Raw genomic sequence first — 17,766 nt, 5'->3', positions numbered from 1 at the left:
GAAGCTTCCCAAAACTACATTAGATAGGCAAGTATTATTACAGATACTTTCCAACAGTTCTCTCTCTGGAGAACAGGGAGAGTAAATAATTTCTCAAAGATATTCTAGTGAATTGAGACCATAGAATTGAGAACTCCCCTGGCTTCCCCTGAAACAATTCAGGTAAAAAAAAAACAAACAAACCTCCATCCTAATACACTTCAGCATTTTCTGATTTTCAGTACAATTTGAGTGAAAAAACAGAGAACAGCCAGACAATTTCTTTAAAAGCTCTAATGCATATTGCTATCATGAAAAACATAAAGGAGTGCTACTTACGCCATAACAATAACACTGAAATCCAACCAGTTCCATGGATCTCGAAGGAAGGTGAATTCTGTCATGCAAAATCCTCTCGCCAATATTTTTATCAATGACTCAAAAGTGTAAATGCCAGTGAAAGTGTATCTGGGAAATAAAGTAGCCAAGATAAGCAAAAGCATTAGCAAGCAGTAGACGTCAGGAAAGGCAGAGTCACGCTCAACCGCGTCCTACTCATATGAGACACTCCTGCCCATCTCACAGGGGTTGCTTCTGTGGGTCACGGCTGCAGCACTGGGTTGCAGATGAGCAGCTTCATGTGTGGACCGAGGGACATATAAGAAAAGGGAAAGTGCTAGTGGCAGGCACAGGATGAAGATCATTTTCACCACAGAGTGTCCCTTGATGAACCTTCACTCATTAAGTCAAGCATGAATATGAGGCTGCTGAGATCTGCGATGGGACTTCTGACACCTGCAGTCACTAGTGAAAGAGGAATGGATTATGCCACATTCCTTGTGGTTTCTCTGATATAAAGGAGGGTGGTTGTTCTATTCATATCTCTCATCTTTTCCTGCCCTGGCCATTTTGAAGAAGCACAGGTTAAAAAACATCACCACTAGGTTTTCATGGCTAGGAAGGGCATTCTTCCTGCAACTCCCCTTGCATTTTATATCCATGGAAAATTCTACGAGCCCTCAGAATTAAACATCAGATTGCCCTAACTGAAAAAGAGGAAAACTCCCACCCAAATACTATGTGCAGTAATTTTGACCTGCCTGATTGTGAGAGAAACATGAGGGTGGTTTTTATCCCTTGGTGAGATAAGTTGTTCATTACCAACAGCCTCTTGACTGTGATGAACTCAGAGCACACATCTTACCTTTTATAATAAAGATACACTTGTTATAAAAGATAGCTAATTCTCTGTGGAGAACAGCAATGTATCTGACAACCTTCATATCTTTATTCACCCAGGGCTCTAGCTACCATCAGGGACATACTTCAGGGCATGCCACACCTCCTTTTAATGTTTCTAACTGAAATATATAGCTCAATGGGCCTTTGTGTTCTGGGCTGTATCTTAATAAAAATAATAAATGTTTATTATACACCACTGGCACTCCCTGTCCCTGTTCTCCAAATGAAGATGCAAATTATACCAAAGTCTATTTAAAACCCCAAACACCTACAACCCCATAAAGCATAAAGCTCACCAATTATCATATTAGGGTTTTCACTGGAAACACTAGCTTGAGTTTTATGTTCAGTCCCTAAACATCAGCAGCAATAATGATGCCATTACAAACAAAAAATTAAAACAGTTGGAATTCCTGTTTGGTAAAAAAAAAAAAAAGGTGAAAGCAATTAAAGGTAATAATATATGGAAGAACTTCATTATGCATAAAAAGGACAAGTTTTGTCTTAGTTGTATTCCCCTCTCTGCAGCTGGGCATACATACAGGTAGTAGCAAATCTCACACCCTCCTGCCATCATGTCACACAGCAGAGCTAGTTACACATAAAACCTCAGCATGTTTCATCTTCAGATGGAGATTAGCAGGACTGTTTTGTGCAACAGTGGGTATTAAATGTTTCTCACATCCCCTCTGACCATGCACCTAAGTATTATCTTGTATCTGACTTCTCAAAGCTCCTATTTAGTTTTGCTATGGTATTTCAAATATAGGTCACCCATGTGACAGTCTCTTTAAGCATGTGTATTCAGTAATATATGCAGAAAACACATGCAAAGAACTAAAAAAAAAATACTTAATGGTACATAAGCTCATTAAAATGATGGAGCACTTGTATTTATTCAGCATGTCAGATGGTTTAATTGATTGTATAATCATCATCTAATTCTAAATGGATCGGGCAAAGTCCTCCAGCAACTGAACAGCTTCTTTAACAACAGAAGTCAGGATTTAAAAAAAATAATAATAATATTTAGTGGGGTAAGTAAAATTGATTTATTTTTTCAAAATGGTAAGGAAAATGTTTTAAAGATCTAGGGCACATATTTGCACAAGGTTAGTCTTGCTTCCTCTGTGAGTCTGGAACAGCACAGCAAATGGATTCAATTTCTCTTTTCCAAATCCAATATAATCAATTTGAATTAAAGTTCATCAGGCTATTTTGCTCCTCAAAAGTACTTGCCTTTTATTTCATTCTATGCATTTCAGGAGGAAAAACTGAGAGGTATAAGGAGATGCAGGAGAAGAGGAAATATGGAAGGGAAAAGATTTATTCCATGCTGCCTGGGTCCATTTGCATTTTTGCTCTGTTTCTTGCATGCCCTGCTTGGTGCACTGATAACATCACCCACATTTTCCAGCCTATGGAAAACGCAACAAGCACTTGGATATTTTCCTCCAGAATGTTCAAATTCCCAGCCACAGACCTGCTCACCAAATTTTGACTCTCATGGATGAGATGCTCATTTTGAGCTGAATATGTCATGGCCAAGGGACAGTGGGACAGTTTTCAGTAAGAAAAGGATGATGTCAGGGGAGAGGGAAAGTCACAGACTTACTTGAGGGTAGTGCACCATACAGAAATACATGAAACATCCTGGGATTAGGAAGTTATTGTGATCAGATGAAATATTTGGTTCAGTGCTACCTATAATTAGTAATTTATGGCCTAGAAGATGTGCCCTGTATGATTTTATGAAACTTAAAAGAAGGGCATTTTGATATCTTCCTTACAGCCCTGAGTAGACCAACCACAAGGCTGTGGAGCAGCAGATGGCTGTGTTTATCATATGTCAGTCAAAAATAAAAAGTGTGCCCTGATTGGTTCAATGAGCCAAAATAATTGTTTAATGCACTGTAGGTTGATTAGCTTGTGCATCTGGTATCTGTTTCTAACAGGAATATTTTAAAGCAACTTTAAGGCATGAAATCAGCTTTCTGAAACTCATTGGTCTCTTTTAAAAATAATAATAAAAAAAATAATAAAAGCATCAAAAAAATGCTCAGGCAATATCTTTGCTTTATTTTTCTGAAAATTTGACATGCTAAAAAGACAGGAATCCTCATCAAAGTGTTCCCAGACTATTTTATGCTTGCTCTTAAAGTATGCCTACCAATGATTACAGGAGAACACTTCTCATGATGCGCTCAGTCCAAAATAAACTTTTGCTCCCAACAAGTTTAAGGACAGAACTAAATACGACCAGGAAGTATTTTCTGAAATAACTCAACTTAAACTCCATCAGCCTCTTCTGATGTGTCCAACCATTAAATCTCTTGCATGGGAACTGTGGAAGACTGGACTGTTTCAAACGGAGTTCTCCTTGCACGTGGTTTCATTCAGAGGCAGCACAGCAGGTGTATTTAGTAATAAGTATGAGCTTGGCAGACTAAAAGTTGTTAGTTGACTTACTAAGGGAGTTTTCACAAGCAAGAAACACCTGGCAAAATATTCTCTCAGGACAGACAGTATGGACAGTATTACTGAAAAGAAATTAGGCAGCAGCAAACAAGATAAAAAGAAGAATGTAACAACTGGAAGAGGAAGGATGAGATAAGGATAGGGTAGGTGTAAAATAGCAAGGATACTTACTCAACGTATTTGTTCCATGGCGGAGTCTCTGATTGTGCCATGAATACACAATTAGTTAAAATAGTGCACATAATAAACATACTGAACAATGTAAATAAGTGAATTAAGGAAAACAATGCATATGTTCTAAGACTTTATATAAGTTTTTGTGATTTCACACAAGATGTGACAACTCATAATTTGCAAGATGCTTAAAAAGCACTATAGACATTTGCAACTACATAAGGAAACAAGTAATTATATAAACATAGCAAAAATGAGGGAATCTTCCCTGTCTGTTTTTCAGTTGCCTGTGTCTTTTACATGTGCTTTATACATCAAACAAACATACTGACTCTGCAGTCTTCTGAAAATACAATACCCCAAATTTACAGCTGTGTCGGTCAGATGACAATGTGCATAGGTGCACAACTTTGTATGAAAAGAGGGATTAGTTTCATTTAAGTATCTACAGAAAAACCCTTGTCTGCAAATTCCTATTTTATTTTGCATCCTGGAACACTTCTCAGGCAGTAAGGCAAGTTATAAATCTGGTCTTCCTAATCTCTCTAATGAGCTTGAGGTCTTGCTTTCAGTATAAAGTTTCACCAAAAACTAATACGAGTTTCACAGCACTAGTTTTAAGGCTTGATCTGCAAACCTGGTTGGCAAATACAGTCTTGGTCTGCAAAGCTGACTGCCCGAGCTGAGGCACCAGTTTTGCTAATTGGAGGCTAAAATGAACCTCCCAAGTGTATAGTCCAAGCACTTAGCTGCTAAACTGAGGCCATAAATACGAGCAGGAGCATCCTAAATCAGATTCCTGAAACTGTAAACACAGTCCTCTGAGCTGCTCTCCTAAAAGCACATGCTGCTTTCTGTAAAAAAAATTACCAAATATGATGCGATTCTCCTGCATAAACAATAGGTCTGGTGCTACTGGAGGAAGTTTAACTAATTACTTTAGGTGGAGAGAAGATAAGGCAAAGGAAAAGAGTCAGTAGCTTGGCACGCTTCTCAAGGAAGAACAGTAGCACCCAAATGTTTGGGGTTTTTTCTTTAGGGAAAAAAAAAAAAAAAATGTTGTGTTTCTTTTACTCCTTTACTGATCCTGTTGATGGTATTTCTTGTGTCAGAAGAGTGTCTATAATTTCAAAGGTTTGTCCTGAAACGTTTGTGTGAAAATGGTCCTTTTGCAGAGCCAAAAATCTCTGCTGAATACAGAGTGAAAAGTTTTCCGATGGGTCACGTAAGCACCAATGAGGTTACATTGTTAGTAACCAACCTGCATATTCCCCAGGGTCACCACAGAAAGAAGTAATTGAACTCAAAGGGACTGCTGATCCCACAAACATTTTCCACTTCTGAGGTCAACACCTTCTGCTGAAGGACTGGGAAGGTTATCTGATACCCAGTCACATTTTCTCAAGTCAGCCTGAGATACGTTTCTAAAAGTTGTGTCCATCTGATTAACACAATTAGGTTATAAGCTGCAGCTAGCCTAGAAAACACTGCATTCATTTTTCAAATGCAGTGAAATGCTATTAAAACAACAATTGTAAACCAGCACGGTATCTTCAGGCCAGGCCAAATAAATACCATCCTCCAACTGAACTCCAAGCAAGGAAATTCTTATATAATAAGCCATTTTAGGATCATTGTTCTGATTTATACATCCCTGTTTCCTTGTGGTATAAGCTGAATCTAACAGCTTTCCCAGATGCTGACTTAGAGGCAGGTGTCATCACCTTCCTACTGAAACACCAAAGAGAATATACCAGAGAACACAGGTTGAAAATGTAAGGGGTCAGCTTTGGGACATCAAACGCATGATGAATTCAAACTGAGTTTCATGACTAAGCTGAAAACTACAAAGAACATAAAAGAAAGGAACATTTCAGCTGGTTATGCACCAAAGACAGAGATCTGTGATAAAAGAAAGAAAAAACCAAAACCACCTACAGAATGAAAATTAGCATTCCTACCTGAAATTTAATGCAATAGTTTGCGTTAGAAAAAGTAATGATGATCTACTTAGAAAAAAAGAAAAGGTTAAGGTGACTAAATAGAGATAATCTTATTAGCACCATTGTCTTAGAACTGCTATTAATTCTGATTTTTGAAAGCCTACTGATCCATAAGTGGACATGGCTAAAAGCATCCAGAGTCAGAGCCTGTTTCAGACTGCAATCCAAATATATTAAGCTACTCATCAGGATTCTTTCTGCAATAAATTAAGGCTATTATTTCCAATTTTAAGTCAGAGAATAGGCTTTGAGCAAACTGGTTCTAAAAGTTACAAATTTTAACTTCTAGCACAAAGACATTGAGTCAAACACAGCATACTTCTAGGTCTTGTTATGATGGATAATTGTTAATTAGCGGACTGAATACTAGAGGCTCTTTAACTGATCCTTGCAAAATTACAGAGAATATGTGCAAACAAAGGTTAGTCCCAATCAATACAACATGTAATTGGTGCTTCACAAGGTTTCATTTTCCCTTATGGAGGAAAGTGTGCAAAACCAGATGGGAGAAAAAGTTGCAAGCGGAAAACATTAACAATGTTTGGAAATTCTGAAAGAAGATATTTTAATATGGGACAGAATCCATAATTTTGGCATCAAGGAAGGCAATTTTGGCAAAAAATCTCCTTCTGGATCAGTGGCAAATGGAGAGCAATGGTCTATAATACCTAGAAAACCTAGGAACTAGCAATTGCTGCAGATTTTACGTGGGACAGCAAACTGCTTGGAGAAACTAGGGATACCACAGAATGGACTTTGGCTTGCAAGCAAGAACAAATAAGAAGAGTCTTCTAAGCATAAGGCATCAATGAAAGAAAAGAATCTTTAAATAATCTTATTAACTGGTGGAGATAGTAAATAAAGATGTCGATACCAGCTAACAATGATGCAGAAGGCAAAAGGGCTCACCCAGTATTTCTGTTTTCTGTTTGATAGAGATGGGATGCAGACCTGCACTCCCCATGTTCTCTGTGACAGAAATGGACCAGGACCTTGTCTGGCAGCCATCTGGACTACAGTCCTTTCATGAGGCTTTCTAAACTCTGAAGAAGAAGACAGATACCTAAAAAGAAGTTTAGGGGTATGTTGTTAATTGAAGTAATACACATTACTAGTAGGCTGTGGGGGGGTTTTTTCCCTTGGAAAGGTGCATTTTGGAATGACTAGGCTGATCACGTTTGGTTGGATGAGCAGTGAACAGACAAGACCCATCCTCCCTGAAGTCTCAGAGGAGGAACTCCATATACAGCTACTTAACCAAGAAATCTGACCCCCAGAGCTTCTATATAGGACATTTTTGCTCTGCCCTCTCTATTCTGTTCTACTGTTGGCCTTCAAGGTACAGTCAATGACTGGAAATGGAAATATGGCATCTACTAAAGAAGTTGCTTCAGACACTTACGTGACAGCACCATTTGTTAATGCTCTTTTTTGGTTTTTGCCCTAGGGAAAAAAAAGATTGCTTGATTACACTCACGCAAGACAATAGATCTGGTTCCCAGATTCATGCCTAGGATATTATCTGCTTGAGTACTTGCAGATTCAGGCCCCTTTTTTGCCTGGGATATCGACTGCTTGCTCAGCCAACCGGCCTTTGTGTTTCAGGTTGATGTGAAAGGTCTTTATCAACAGAAAACAAATCAGTGCCTGACGCAGGAACTTCATTGCTGTTTCACTGGGACTGGAGCTGCTGCCTCCTACCTTTCCTTGATGAAGATTGAGCTGCTGGACCGACATTAGCAACACAAGGTGATAACTTGGGTCTCTCTGGAACTAAAATTTTACTTGCGTTGAAACTTTCCACAGCTGAAATGTTATCCTCCTTATCTGTTCCTGACATTTCTGTTCCTGACATATCTTTCAAATTCCCCTCTGTGGTCTTCATCCTTGCAAGCAACGTAACAAACACTTCTTGCATGATTGTATTTTGGCTGACTGCTACTAAGAGCTTGTAGTTCCTGTCTATTACACATACCTATGGCCTCTTGGCTTCACCAGCTGGTGTAGAAGAAAGTGAGCAGAAGACAGAACAGGTCTCCAAAGTGGGAGGCAATATTCACACATACATGCTTTTTTCTAAGAAGCTCATTTTTCAAATTCTTCTCTTAACCATACCTGTGCAAATTCATTGACCTCAATTAACTTCAGCAAGGCTGTGCTGATGTAACTGCCCCTCAGAATCACTGTTGGGCTCCAGGTCTGCAGCTGCATGTGCTGTGCTGCTTGCACCTATAACTTCATCCAGAAGCAAATCTCTCTGCAATATTCTATGGTGTATTCCTAGTAACCATACAAACATGTTGGCTGATATCACATGTTCACTTTTGCACAGAACTAGAGAAGCTTTATCTATTTTTTCTCTTGTTACACTATCTATATTCTCACCTTTTTTTTCTTTTTATCTTCTTTTTTTTTTTTTTCCTGCTGCATGGACAGCCCCTGGGAATCTGGTTTCTTTCCCTGCTTTTTTCCCTGAAATGTGATACTAAGCCAAAGATTCTAAGAATCTACCTGCTTAGTATTTATTAGTTCTTAGGGGTAGACATGAGCATTGAGGGACATGAGGGATTTCCATTACTAAAACATCACATGCTCATCCCAGCAGTGTGTGGAGTGTCTGAATTACCCCCTCCAGGTCTCCCACGCTCACCGTAGAGAAATCAGGCAACTCATGAACAAGGGTGTGTTATTAGTAATGTTCACACAATGCTGAACATTTGGGTCAGTCTGGTCTTCCAGAAAGATGTGACTATGTCAGAATACAACGTTTCTGTGGCCATGTTAAAAAGCCAAGACCAAACAAACCTCTGCAGTGTGTCTTGCATGAGTTTAGAACAGAAGGCATTGCCCTTCCAGTGAAACGTCAAGCAGACCAGCCTGTGCTTTCAGCTCATCCTAGCTGGATACCACACTGCAATAAACAAACTAAAAAAAAACAACAAAAGATAGTTTTTTAAATGTTCTGTTTCAGGAGAGAAAACAAAATCAGTTCTTAGGCAGTTGAAAATTAAATTGCATCTGCATATGTTGTCACAGCGTCTCACGGGAGAGGTGGCTTAAATGCTCAGTAGCAAAGCTCTCCATCAGTGTAGATTTCCCCATGTGTGCTCCAGCCTTCTGGCTCCCTTCATCTCAAAGGCACTACATCCAGTTTCTTCCACTGACTCTACTAAATATGATCAGACCTTCACACCTTTTAATCCTGAGTAAACTCACCAGAGCCTCCAGTGCCATTCACATTATCTGATGCCAGCAGTATAATATAGTCATTTTCATAGCTCACACAACAATATAAACTGAAACAAGTGAAAAATCCAAAAGCATTTCTGCTTGTTCAAGTGAATTCAGCCAAAAGATTTAAAACAGCTTAATGAAAGAAAATGGATTCTGACTTCCATCCATCTGTGTTTAAAAACCATATCAAATACACAAGGAGGGAAATCAACAGAAAGGATATGAATGTACCAAAATTTTAATTGCTGCTCTTCTGATTGGATGGAAAGGACTAAGTATATACAAGGCAGGAGTGGCACTAAATCGAAAGATTGTCTTCCCTTTGTTCAGTACTATAAATGTCTGGAAAACAAAATAGAAAATGAGAATATTCAGTATTTGCAGTTATGCTCAGCTTTTCCCAGCCCATGTCCCATTGGGAAATTCCTGCCAATATCCCATACTTCCTCCTCACTCCCTCCTGAGACCCCCAAATTCCTTTGTGAAGGAAGAACTCTTCACTCAGTGAAGAATTTTGTCCAAAACCCTCCCTGCAGAGCTGTCTCCTGTCCTTTTGCAATATCCCAAGTATTTTATCTTCCTTCACTCCTTGCAGGGTGTCATCACCTTCATCACAGAGATGGGAAAAGAAAGGAAATACCCTTAGAAATAGAAAATTACCTGGGGACTTCAAATGTGAGAGAGGGATTTTTATTATGCCCATCTTACCAGGTGTTGGAAACGTTACTGTGTTATTACCCCATCTTCCCTACCTTGAGCATTTTGTTTATCTCAGTCAATGATTCTTTGTCTCACCAGCTAAGAAGCTGCAGGAGGCACAGCAGGATCTGACCCTGGCACTGAGGCACTGTCACTGTACTCAGTGCAGAGGAAACCATTACGGTGAGTTATCTTAAATGCAAAGCAAAGGTGAACTGGATGCTGACCCGATTTGTAGAGCTCCAAAGATGCCCCACCATGCACAGAAAAACTAATATTCACTCAGAGACAGGATCAGGACACTCAAAAGATAAACCATAAGCAACACACCCAGCTTGAGTCTAAGACTTCCATGGGAATAAAATTGCAAATCTATATCCTGCTGCTTGTGCCTCGGGATAGCAGAAAAATTTAAAGGTAAATTAATTCTGGCCCTTCCAGGTACGTAATCTATTTGTCTTTATCCATTTAACTTTTATTCTGTAGCTGTTGCACCTGTTTCTGCACTGCTTTAACAGAAGCCGCGTTGTGGGCATATTCATTCTTTGTTTACAGGAAATAGCGTAGCCCCAAATCAGGAACATCAGTACCTGAAAGTACTGGAAGCTGCCTAAAAATACACTGTGCTTCCAAGGCTCATTTTGTCCCTCGTGTTGCAAAATGTTTGGAAAGGGGAACAAACTGTAGTAAGTGACCAGCCCAGCTCTGCTGTCAACAGCCTTTTGACAGAAGCTGTTTGCGCTGTAGTGGCTTTGGGCCAGCCTACACATGACCCCTCATCAGGTGGTGCTCCCTTTGGGATGAAGCTTACCCTTCTGCAAAGTGCCAGCATTGCAGAAGCTGTTCACATCTCCCTTCAGCTCTGCTCTGGTCATCTTCACTGGAGTTGAGCTACCCCTCAGCAGGCAGAGGACCTGGTTGCTGAGGTGCCTCCTGCTCTCGTGCAGAGTGCTAGCAGAAGACTCAGGTCACCCAGAAGCCCTTAACATTAAGGAGTTTAAGTGATAAACAGACCTGTGAAGAGTCAAGGCTCATGCAGAAGACAAGATAGGGTAGATAAAAACCTCTGGCTTCATTTAACTCAGCTACTGCTCTGCTCCTTTATCCCTTTTCGCACTCCTGCTTAGACGTTTTCTGGGAGCCCTGCTCGTGCCAAAACTCCTAATCTGAAAAAAATACTTGTACTGGCTGTAGAAAGATAAAAAACCAGAGCCCTGAAAACAGAGCAAGCTTTTATGCTCATAGCAAAAGCAAATAAGCAGGATGGATGGCTGGTGCTCACCTTACGATCATTGTAGAAAGGGTCAAGGTCCTCCAGTGGCTCTCCAATGAGCTCTGGAGAAACAGTCCCATAGATATCGGGCAGCTTCTTGCAAGCTTGCAAGTCAAACTGTGGCTGAGGTTTTTCTTCCTCGCCCAGCTGCTCTCTGTATTCCTGCTTCGCATTCCTCGCGAGCTTCTCCGCGATTCGTTTCTCAATAGCAGCCAAGGATTCAGGAGTGAACCGGTGGAAGCTGTTAGTACCCGGTGGTAACAAGAAGTCAGCCATCTTTTCATCCTGCTTTGTCTATACTGGTCTTTACTCCTAGTAGTGGAAACAGCTGGAAGAAAAAGTACCAAAGGTTACTGACAGGAGCAAAGCAAGAGCAAAGCCGTCGGAATGAAAACAAAACAACCCAAATAGTTGTAGGCTGTCTATTACCAGGAAACCCTTCATCTATTTCTTTGTGGTTAAGAGAAATCAAGGAAAACAGAAATGACAAAAAACTGTAATTTCAATTTAGGAATTACTCGTGATCAGAGCTAAAAAGACCTGGAGTATTCTTAAGTTTTAATCTGTGGAGTATTCTTAAAATTTTCATTCAATTGGAATAATTAATCCAAACTGAGGAGTAATTTAGATTTATACAAGCTTAAGTTTCATGGAAAACCACAGGGATTTGGATTTGTAACTCATTTTTTTAAAATGTAGCTCTGGGAGTGGATGAACAATGTGCCTAAGATGACTGCAGGGCAGATTAAAATCAGCCAATCTGCAGCCACATGATGCAAACTCTAAAAAGGCCCCAGCTGTTCTATTCCAAATTTAAAGAATGAAGGGTCAAGTTCAGGTTCTTAAATCACATAGAAATTCTTCATAGTCTCTGTCTTTGGCTTCTGCCACATCGTTTTTATTTTTCCTTGGGGTACGAAATACCTTCTTCAAGATATCTGTCAAGACTTCTGAGCATTTTCTTGTCCTCCACACCCTACAATCTGAAGGATGTTGGAAGCCTAAATGTCCCTGACAAAGCCCTGGGACCCTCACAAAAGCACTCCAGGCTTCTGAGATGCTGAATAGCCACTGCTGCCCAGTCTTCACATTAGAAAACCAGGCTCCTTCCAGCCAACACCAGTCTGAACATCTAATCCAAACCCATGAGGTCTGAGCATCTTGGATGATGGTGCTTCACCGCTGACACTTCCAATCCCTGCCTGAGAATTGCCACATCTCTTCAACTGACATGAATAAAGTTGTACTTGAAAAACACAGCAGAACAAAAAGTCTCCATGGATCTACACTAAACAACGTGAAGAGCTGTGAAAATTTTTGTAAAACGACTGTATGAAAAGAGATGAAGCTTATCCTCATTCTAGTAGCCTCCAGAAATCCAACCAAGTTGCCGTATTTTTGCAAGTTAATACTGACATTTATAGCACGCTTTTCCAGCAAGCAAAACTCTCTGAAGGCAACAATTAAAACTCATTTCAATAGAAGAAACACAACCTCTGTTTTTCACCACCACCAGATCATTAATACTAAATCAGAATATAAGCTGGTGACAAAAAAAAAACAGTAGATATGTAGTGGGCTACGCTATTGCAGTCATCCATGCGTGCAGGACACAATTCTTTGTTCAGTCACAATTGTTGTTTTCTGCTTTCAAATGTTATTTGTCTATTTACAGTGGATAGTTCCAGATAGTTTGCTTCTATTAGGCTCTGTGATGACAGCATTTTTGTTAGCAAACAAGACTTTAACTGGACCCTGCACGACAAATAGCATATTTATTGACTCAATTTATTTGAGTGGAGTACTCTTTTAAATAACTACTGTTTTTACTATTCTGACTTCATTTTAAAATTAATTCATTAAATTGTCATTGATCACAGCCTATCATACAGGAGTGATTTACTGCAGTGTGTACATTACACTCCACACTATTGCTTGTTTGAACAAGCAGAGCTAAAATGAGTTGGACTTCCTGAAATTTGGCAATTCTGACATTCTTATTTAAATTTATTCTTTTTATTCTTTTCCCCTCTTTCCCCACATAATTTGTTTTATCCTATTCCTCTCAAAAAAACCCCAGGAAATGAGAAGCTTTCCCACAAAGCGAGTTTTCTTAAGCTCAACACTTTGTGACTCAGTTTTAAATTAAATCAAAACAGCAGGTTTGAAACAACCACTGAGGCCACTTTCCACATGGTGCAGTTACCCTATCAACCTTGTTGGCTGCAAATGCCAAGGATTCACAAAAACAGAAGACAAAGGATCCATTAATGGTTTTGAACTCAAAGAGGCTGCATCTCACTGATAAAAATCCCTTAGCTGCCAAACCTGGGTGCATGCAAGAAACACTACTTGTGTTTGCCCTATTTTTACTTTCTTCCCAGGCTACCAGCCTGGAGAAACTGGTCATCTCATCTCATCTCATGTGCTTTTGTCCTTCTGTAGCACTAATGTCAACACAAGAAAGTCTACACTGCCTTGGGCAAGGGCTCGATCTGCCTGATGACTATGGCTGGCCTGAGCTTGTGCAGACATGGAAGCCCGTGGAGAAGCAAAGTTTAACACCTCCTGTCCATCTGCAGGTGCTCAGGACCTGTAATGCACCAATCACCTCCTTCCAGTGCTTTGAAGCACAGACCAGGTGACTTCCTCCAACCTTTTTGTGGGTGTTGCTTGATCACAAAAACAGAATCTTCACTAGAATATTCAGAATCCTTTTCATACTTTATTAAAGACTCCTGAAAGAAGGCATTCAGGCAACACAACTGGTCAGAATTTTTTTAAAAGAGAAAAAAATATATAAAAAAATAAAAATAAAAAAGAATAGGGGATGGTGAGGGGGATAAAATAGCCAGAAAAAAAGTAATCAAAATGAGAAGTTTTAATTTGTTTTTAAGGAAATTATTTTTGCTTAAAGCTCTCTCTTACCAGAAAATTGATTCAACTTCAAACTGGTCAGAACTAGATCTCTTCCATTTTATCTGCAAATTCCAGAAAGACAGCTGCCTAGAACAACTGCAAAATGTTTCACAAACCTCATTAGAGCTTTTGCTATTCTTCTCTTTACTTTTCCTTAAAAAATTAGTTTCCAGCACCCTTAGAATTGAAAAATTTTTACATGTTCTGTCCTCATATTGTATATAAGTTAAAGTTCCAGATTTTAATATATATGTATTTAGCCTAATTCTTTGTCTATTTTATAAGCTTTCATGAAATGAACAAGATAATTTCATGAGTCCTTTCTATGTCTAATTTATTTTAATCTTTGAATTGCACACATTTCTACAAATAGCAAGGGTTAGTACACTTGTTTCTTGCAAGGGCAAGTAAGCACCACAACTTAAAAAGGGAAATCATCAGTGAATGAATCAAAGAGCTGGAATGCCATTTCTTAAGAGATAATAGCTGTTGTGACTCACGTTTTTACAGTATGAGCCTGGATTTTTCCATTCCTCACAGGCATATTTTTGAAGTACAAGTTTTTAAATGCATTGTTTCTGTGATATTACCATGCACAGAATGAACATTTCCCTCTTGCTTTGTCTTCGTTAAATTCAGTTAACATCAGTTCTTGCTGATATAAATGTGCATATGAAAATAAGTCCCAAGATGCATATTTTCTATGGCCTGGCAAGAAGTGAGAACAGTACAAACACATAAGATACTGCTTGGGATTGCATCCATTCAGAAAGATGAATGCCATTTTCCATTACAGTTTTAGCCTATCCTAGCTTAGAAGACCTTTAAAGTTCTTCTTTGGAACATGGCCTGCATGTTCTACAAGCCTTTCCTGGACTTCCCATGGATGGCTGACCATCACGCAAAAGGCCACCTTGGGCAATAAGTTCCCTGCAGGCCTGTAAATTCAAGGAAAGTGGGTTCTGCTCATCTCCAGTTGGCTGCCCTCCTGCTCTTGTACAGGCTTTGTCTACTCAGATCATCACCTTAATGCCTGCCAACCCTTTATTCTGGCACAAGATGCTGACATGAGCAGGCAGGTAGGTCCCATCCCCCAGAAGTAAAAGGTTTCCCTTCCTTCTGTGCACTACACCTGGTTGGGCACTGACTTTAGAGAAGCTTCTTGTACCTCCATCTCCCTCTTGAACAACAGCATAGGATTGCTTGCCTGGAGTGGTATCAAGGACATGCATGCATCTATTTCAGACACTGATAATAAAAACCTAAACTTGAAGATCAACAATGTGAAAGTCCTGCACACAGGCTAAAGATTAGACATGCTCATCTCGAACAGAATTGTAATAATTTAAGCCTACTGATTTCCATGGTGCCACTCAAGAAGCTACTATTGACCAAAGGCTGGAGTGGAACATCTCCCTTGTGAGGAAAGGCTGAGGGAGCTGGGTCTCTTTAGCTTGGAGGAGACTGAGGGGCGACCTCAGCAATGTTTACAAATACATTAAGGGCGAGTGTCAGGAGGATGGAGCCAGGCTTTGTTCAGTGATGACCAGTGATAGGACAAGGGGCAATGGGTGCAAACTGGAGCACAGGAGGTTCCATGTAAACATCGGAAAAACTTCTTTACTGTGAGAGTGACAGAGCCCTGGGACAGGCTGCCCAGAGAGGCTGTGGAGTCTCCTTCTTTGGAGACATTCCAAACCCACCTGGACACGTTCCTGTGTGATGTGCTCTGGGTGATCCTGCTCTGGCAGGGGGGTGGGACTGGATGATCTTTCGAAGTCCCTTCCAAGCCCTAAAATTCTGTGATTGAGATGGATGATAGCCCATGGCAGCAGGTGTGTTTAAACTACAGTTCTGCTAGACCTAAATCTTACAAAATAACAATCAGGAGTCCTAAATACACTTCTTGTTTAATAAATATTTGTGTCTTAACTATAGACTTTACATTCTGAACTCTTGTGGTAACAAAAATAGTCATGAGAACGGGTTTCTTTTAAACCTTGGAGTCTACATGAAGTACTTCTTCTTCCCCCTCTTTTCCATCTAATCTCTTTGGCATTTTCCTTTGACCTCCAGAGCACTGCAAAACATGAGAATAATAGGCTAGGGAAGTAAAGAACAATACAATGACACATCTAATTTAATGTCATTGGCTCAGGTACACAAATTCTTATGCATAAATTTACACATGCACAAAAACTTTGTATTATATTTTAAAAGATTACAAAGTGATATGGGACAGCATGAAAGTTTTATTCCAGCTATGGCATCATGGAGAATTCCTGGTTTTAATGAAGATCAAATAAAGACTTTGTATATAGATACATATAAAGATCAAGAGGCTAAAGAAGTGTAGGTGACTTAGACACTCTTCATAATTTTACTGACAAGCGACAGACAATCTTTTGAGATTTAATTCACTTGTATTTATACTGCACTTCATATTCCAGAGCGAGAAGGTGTCATGGGAAATTCTGTTTTAACTAGAAAATTTCAGTTGCTGTTAACACACACTCTGAGGGGCTGTGTGCTCACATCAAAACAAAGGGGAACTGAATAATACTGTCCTTGAAATTTTACACAGCACACTCATTATTTCTGCTTAAATTGATATCTGGCTTGTTTCTTTTTTCCAACAGGCATAATTTTGTCAAGACCATAAACAATGATTTTTTTGGTACATGTCTCTAACATATAATCAGCCACATCTCCAGCTGGCATAAATCAGCACAGCTCTACCCATCCCAGGGAAGTCACAGCATCTGGGAAAGTGGTTTATTAGGACCAAGAATATTCAGATAGAAATGCTTCCTTTAAAGACAGTACCTTCAGACCAGAGCATGTACACCACAGAGTGTGTAATTGAGGTTTTAAAGTAATGGCTTAGAAGGTAACCAAGCTTGCAGGGAGCTGGAAAACCCTGGAGTTTTTGCAATATGTGAAGGCAATCTGCAAATGCTTCTTCACCCAACAACATCTTGTTGGGTGAGCTTAAAGTCCAAGGTGCAAAAAAGGGGTGTTGGAGTCACCAATGCCTGCCAGGGACCGAGCAGGCTCCCGTGGCTGGACTGCAGGGGAAAGGTTTTGTATTCCACAAGAACCTGATGGAAATGGCTGCAAAATTTAGCTCTCAAAGAAGATCTCCTAGGAAAAGCACAGCCTTGAAATCAGCCCCAGACTGACGCAGGAGGAGCTGTAAGACTGAGATGATCTTCCTGCCCACGTCACAAGGCAACCCTGCAGCTTGATAAGGCATCACATAACACAGTCTTCCTAAAATGAGCCCTGTTTGTTCACCATGCATGCCAACCAGGGCAGAAATAAATAAGGAAGAGAAATAATTGCAATCACATCATTGGGAAAAAAAAACAAACATAACAACACCAAATGTCCAAACCAAAATCTCAGAGTCACTGACCCACAGACCTTTTGTTACAATCAGCTCTGCCTGTGCTATATCTTCTTTTAAATCCAGTTTAATATGTTTTGCTGGCATCTCCCTCATCAGAATTATGGCATTCTGACATTACCAATGACTTACTGATAAGATAAAGTCTTCAGAAAGTCAACATACGCTGAAAGGAAATTAATTCATAAGATTTCATCCTAGTATTGAAACAGTATTTGGGGATGACAAATGTGATGCCAAGAACTAAATGCTGGCACTAAGTTTTCTCTTACAAGAAAATATTTTTTTCATTGAGCCAAAAATATTCTGCTTTCTTTGCAGGTGTTTTTGTTTCAAATTATGCTGCAACCAAATGA

The 17,766-nt window shown here is 39.7% G+C and overlaps 1 protein-coding gene across 1 annotated transcript in view; it reads right to left on the bottom strand.

Moving 5' to 3' along the window:
• The window catches only part of LOC127380384 (sodium channel protein type 5 subunit alpha-like), a 217,929-nt gene that overhangs the window by 165,077 nt on the left and 35,086 nt on the right, over positions 1-17,766 (bottom strand). The window contains exons 2-5 of the mRNA XM_051609169.1: positions 11,092-11,410; positions 9,334-9,452; positions 3,871-3,960; positions 319-447 (exon numbers count right to left, since the gene is read on the bottom strand). Of these exons, the coding sequence (XP_051465129.1) occupies positions 319-447; positions 3,871-3,960; positions 9,334-9,452; positions 11,092-11,358 (605 nt within the window). The 5' untranslated portion in view covers positions 11,359-11,410. The remainder of the gene's footprint in view (positions 1-318; positions 448-3,870; positions 3,961-9,333; positions 9,453-11,091; positions 11,411-17,766) is intronic.

This window comes from Apus apus, chromosome 2 (assembly GCF_020740795.1).
Source record: "Apus apus isolate bApuApu2 chromosome 2, bApuApu2.pri.cur, whole genome shotgun sequence".
In the NCBI taxonomy this organism is placed as follows: Eukaryota; Metazoa; Chordata; class Aves; order Apodiformes; family Apodidae; genus Apus; species Apus apus.
Note: the sequence above shows the minus strand (reverse complement) of the source record. Positions and strands in the feature narration are given on the sequence as shown.